This window comes from Bidens hawaiensis, unplaced genomic scaffold (assembly GCF_021521415.1).
Source record: "Bidens hawaiensis isolate Kalapana, Puna unplaced genomic scaffold, B.hawaiensis_p1.1 tig00039717_1, whole genome shotgun sequence".
NCBI classification, from domain to species: Eukaryota; Viridiplantae; Streptophyta; class Magnoliopsida; order Asterales; family Asteraceae; genus Bidens; species Bidens hawaiensis.
The window spans coordinates 10,544-16,244 of NW_027497003.1; the positions used below are offsets into that span (position 1 = coordinate 10,544).

At 39.0% G+C, this 5,701-nt stretch overlaps 1 protein-coding gene across 1 annotated transcript; it reads right to left on the reverse strand.

Moving 5' to 3' along the window:
* Window positions 1–2,259: 2,259 nt before the first annotated feature.
* Window positions 2,260–3,679, reverse strand: LOC143591492 (ethylene-responsive transcription factor CRF4-like). Its single transcript, XM_077071681.1, has one exon. It carries the CDS (start codon window positions 3,625–3,627, stop codon window positions 2,452–2,454), a length of 1,176 nt encoding a protein of 391 aa, XP_076927796.1. The 5' UTR covers window positions 3,628–3,679; the 3' UTR covers window positions 2,260–2,451.
* Between the last annotated feature and the right edge of the window lie 2,022 nt (window positions 3,680–5,701).

Below are 5,701 nucleotides of genomic sequence, written 5' to 3' on the forward strand. Positions count from 1 at the left end.
ATGTAAGTATGTGTATATAGGTACACGAATGGCATGTGAGTTCTACGTTCGACATAGTAAGTTAGAATGGCAAATCCCTCTAGCTTCTGTCGGACATAGACTCGGCTGGTGATGGCGTAGTTAAGGACTGCGAGCCTTATATGTGAAGTAGATGATATATGTAAACGTAGATAAGGACTGCGAACCTTATACGTAATGTAGATAGGCGTCAGCATAGGAAAGGACTGTGAACCTTATACGTGCTGTATTTGTAGCATAGGGGAGGACTGCGAACCTCGTACGTGCTATGAATTAGGTTGCAACATAGGGAAGGACTGCGAACCTTGTACGTGTTGTGGATGTATTTCAGCATAGGAAAGGACTGTGAACCTTATACGTGCTGATTTTGTAGCATAGGGGAGGACTGCGAACCTCGTACGTGCTATGAATTAGGTTGCAACATAGGGAAGGACTGCGAACCTTGTACGTGTTGTGGATGTATTTCAGCATAGGAAAGGACTGTGAACCTTATACGTGCTGATTTTGTAGCATAGGGGAGGACTGCGAACCTCGTACGTGCTATGAATTAGGTTGCAACATAGGGAATGACTGCGAACCTTGTACGTGTTGTGGATGTACTATGGTATAGGGAAGGACCGCGATCCTTGTACGTACCATAAATGGTGAACATAGGTAAGGACTGCGAACCTTGTACGTGTTCACGACCTTGAGTACAGGTATAGACGGTGAACTATGAACGTACTCTCGGTAGACTGAGGTTAGTGATTGTAGATATGTATGTATGTATGGTAGCAAGTATGTATGTAGAACAGAAGGGTAACTAGTGAAGTATGGATATGTATCTACGGATATGTGTGTATGTGTATGTATTGTATGGCGTTCGATTAACTAGAACTCACTCAGCGTAGCTGACTTTTAGTATGCACGCAGGCGAGCTGATTATAGAGTTAGCATGAGGATGACACACGGCATGGATTGAACGACTGGCATCTGAAGAAAGAAGTAAAGATGTTTTAAATATAAAGTTTTGTGTTATGGTATCAAAGAAAAGATTTAATGTTTTGTAACAAATGATTGATGTTTTATATTCCGCGAAAAGTTTTAATAAACTCTGATTTGAAGAACTGTGTTTATGAGTAAATCCGACGCTAAAGTAGGGTCACCGGGTTCGGGGCCTTACATACCCCGCCTGTTCCCGCAGCTGCGGATACAAGCCATCAGCGGAGGCTACCCGCACTAATAGCAAGGCTACACGCACAAGGCACTAACTCTCAATAATTCAGTAATGTCACCTGAAGAAGGAATGAGCAAGCCGGGAATACTCCCGCCCAAATGAGCCAGTCCGTACGATTCTGGAGGATCTTTTGTACTATACCTGCCAAGGTATGGACAAAATAGACAAGATCTGACCAAAGCAGCGACAGCTCACTGACAACTGTACGACGAGGAGCACGCTCTAGTACTTAATGTCACTATCAGCCGCTGCCTACTCACCAACCCTTGTCGTGGCACGTACATAGCCTGCAGTTGGTGGAAAAGGAATAGTACACGGCCGGCCATGTCACTATCAGCCGCTGCCTACCCACCAACCACCAGCATGGCACGTGCGTAGCCCACAGTTGGTAGAAAGGGAATATTATACAGCTGGCTGTACCTGCTTGGAAATCTACCTTCGGCTATAAATACTCCAACACCTTTGAACGGTATGATCATCTTATATCTTATATCATATCTTATACCATCATATATCTGCTCTAGCTATTTCTCTTAATATACACATATTCAGAGCAATCTAGTCTGATTCTCACGCCGGAGGGTGGTCACAAGGAGGTACCCCCCTTCTCAGTGACGAGCTCACGGTGTCTGTTTTGCAGGTCATCAGAAGAATAACTATCTTTGCCGGACCTAACCCTCGTGGGAAACATCTACTTAACCCCCAGATTATCCGTAATCTGCCGGGGTCACTTAGTGTTTCTTCACTATGGCTAGTGAGCCCGACCAGCACCGTGTGCTTATCTTTTGATCTGCAGTGTACACCATATCGCCCACTAAATTCATACTTCCCACCGACCGGTAAAAACTAATAGCCCCCTTACCGCAAATCACGCCCTCCATTTAATATATTCCTATTTTAATCCTGATATAATTATATGTTTAATACAGGATCTTTATTTTAGGTAGTTTACTTAATATTCATTCACTCCGAATAAACTTAATTATAGAAAAAAATTAAGACCAAAATTAACCATAAGATCCGATAATAAAAATATAACACGTATTATTCTTCTAGCCATAAACTCACTCAAATCTTCGTTTTTTGAAGATACATCAAAAAGAGATCCTAAATAATAATTTTACTAATACTATTACCACGACTACTGTCGTTTAACAAAACTGTGATTGGTGCAAAATTTGTTGGGCTATACAAGCGACCCAACGGCTGTTTAGAATTTAGAAACATTCCGTCATTACATCAGCGGAAAGAAAATCGCCTGTGATGTCTTGAAAGTAATCATCGACTTTTAGTATCGATGACGATGTAACATCGAGCATCATGTCATTGCACATTCCAATATCTTCATCCCATAACTTGTTTGCTTCCGTAGCCCATATTTGGGCTTCATAAAAAGGTGTTGGTGTTGCTGCAAAACTGTCGTCGGTTACATATTCCGCTGATGGGGCTTCACTTTCTATATAGATTGGTTCGGGTAACTCTAAGTCGAAATCGTCTATTGGGGAGTATTTTAAAAATTCCGAATCGACATCAATGTGAGATGCGTCAGTTGTTGGATAATCAAACAGATTATCCAAAAACAGCACATCCATTTCCAATTGGTTAAAGTCTAAATCTTCGTTGAAACTGGATTCAACAACCATTTGAGAATCCAGTTTCTCATTACCCAACTCATTGTAGGACTGACATTCTTCAGTTTCTTTAACCCTGTCAGTCCGGCAACGGGTTGTTTGTACTTCTGTCTCGGTGTCAAACCGTAAGACAGAAGTAGGAGACGGAAGGTTGTTAGACTCGTGACCCGATTCATAACCGGAAGTCGACGGAACGCTGACTTCCGGCGTTGACTCCTTGGCCGGCGGCGTAACAAAATTTGTCAAAGCATCGGGACCACGTAGTTTAATAGCCGCATTGTCGTACACCATGGCGGCTTCCTCCGCAGTGTCATATGTTCCCAACCACAACCGAACACGTCTCGCTGGGTCCCTAATCTCAGCCGCCCATTTCCCCCACGGCCGTTGTCGTACTCCTCGGAACTTCCGAACTCCACCCGCCGTCACCACCGCACCGGCACCCTTCACCGCCTTCTGCTTAACCTCAATCCTTTTCCGACCACCACTTACCGCCGCCGCCGCCGTTTTGTACGAGGTTTGAATATTAACCTCGTTCACATACTTTTTAACCCGCCGTCTCACAAACAACGCGTCCTCGTCATCACTAGACGAATCAGTGGCGTCAGGATCCGTCATTGAAATCCGTACAACTTTCGGCAACGACGTCGTTTGCCGATTTAACGGCTTCCTAGACTTTGCTAACGGATTAACAGAAGCCACCATTGTTGTAACGTTTTTGTGGTGGGTGTATTTAACCGGACGTAACATTTCGTAGCTATCCATTTTGCATACAAATTAATTAGCTACCAAATCGCATCCAGAAATAGCCGAAAGCTGAGATCTTGAGTCACGAAGAAGCTTCACCCGGAATCAAAACTCAAATCAAAATGATTTGGAAAGAGAAAGAAAAAGCTGAAAAAGGATTCTTTATGGAAAAGAATGAGGAAAAGGGAGTTTTATTATGCTCTTGAAGCTCTATCAATGGAGACTTTAGAGAGAGAAAGAGAGAGAGAGTATGAACGAAGACCAAAAGAATTTGAAGTTGAAGTTACGAGAGAAGGGGTAATCAGGGTTATATAGGATCCGACTGCACCGTCTACGGGACAAATATAGGAAAGTAGTTATTTAATACTATTATTTTAATTTAATAATTTATTTCTTTTTCAAAATAATATTATTATATTATAAAACAAATATTAACTACAAAATAAATATCTCAAGCCGGGAGGCACCGTAGTAAAGTGACCGGAGAAAACAGGTTAGAGTTGGAGACAATAGTCCAATAACTGAACTCTAAGCAATGCTGAGTCAGCACATGGTTAACTTCGTGTCTCGTGAAACCGGTCACGTGACACCCAGGATGCCCGGCTGTGTGAAAATAAAATCGTCTTGGCTCAGTTTAAATTTAAATCAAGTAATCAGTAATCAGTAATGACTAACCTCATATGGTCAACCTCCCTTATGCTTTAACTAATTTAATTCTTTTTAGTTTTCCTAATTCATCCTCCAATTTATTAGCTGTAATATTTTGCACTCATCTTTGGTAACAAAATCATTAACTTGTCCCTACATTCCATTTCACATTTTTCTGAAAATGAAAAACGTTACTCATAATATTTTGCACTTGTAATCCTAAATTAGTCTCATTGTTTATATTTAAACCCAAAACCTCTTGTTTAAAAGACATTTGTCTCTATAAAAAAATTCATGTAGATATTTTGTTTTGAAAAATTTCATAAATTTTATTAAAATAAGCAAACAAAAAACAAGGCGGACAATGATATGGCACAAACAACTCATTGGAGGGCTTGTCGGTTTCAAACGAGAGTGCATGCTTTCTGAGTTCCGGATGCAAAGTGATAGCTGTCTATGAGGCCATGTGTGTAACGGTTATACATAAAAAGTTACCTTTTCATGTTACAAGCGCCCAACAACTATAAAAGATTATAATTAATTAAGTCACAAAATTTGTAATGTCTGGTTTCAAAAATTAGTTTTAATTAAGTTTTACAGCTAATAATACAATCAATTCTTTTTAGCGTACCATCTCATATTTCAAAACTTTGTCATCTCAAAATCAAAGATGATAATGTTCCAATTACGCAATGCTTGAACAATGACTCGTGAGATAGCACATGAATCCAACCAAAATACCGGTTTTCATCTAAAATGCCACTCTTCTAGAATTCAAAAACACCTATTTCAACCAAGTTTTTCACCATGTAACTTTTAATTTTAAAATACACTCTACAACATAAACTTTTAATTTTAAAATACACTCTACAATATAAGTTGGTAAGAGTTTTAAAACTAGTTAATAAAAACAATACGAAAACAATTTTGTGATAAAAGTAAAAGTAAAAATGAGTTTTGAAAGCGAACGTAACAATTGAGACAAAATAAGTGTTTTGAATGATGATCGATATCTAATGTATTTTAGACGTGACGTGTTTGTGACTGTTTGACAGATAATACCAGATATATATGATCCTATACATTATTATATACTAAAAAAAACTAACTTATGAGTAGTTACGAGGCTAATCAAGTTGTCTCACATTAGTCACAGGACACGTTTCAAGTTTTTTTTTCAAAGTTTTTGTTTCACTTGTTATGGAGTTGTAGTATAATTACCAAACTGTTTTAACGGTTTGTTTTTTCTAATAATTTTATTTTATTTAATTTAATAACTTATGTTCATTAACTAAAAGAAACTAAATACGTGGTTGTGGTTGGCTGTTTTTCAATGTTTGATGTAATTTTAATAAAATAAGTTGTATTCAAAATAAAATATTTTTTTAGTATCATAAACTATGCCGAGTGTCGGTTTCTTACAGGTACCGTGATGAGACAAACC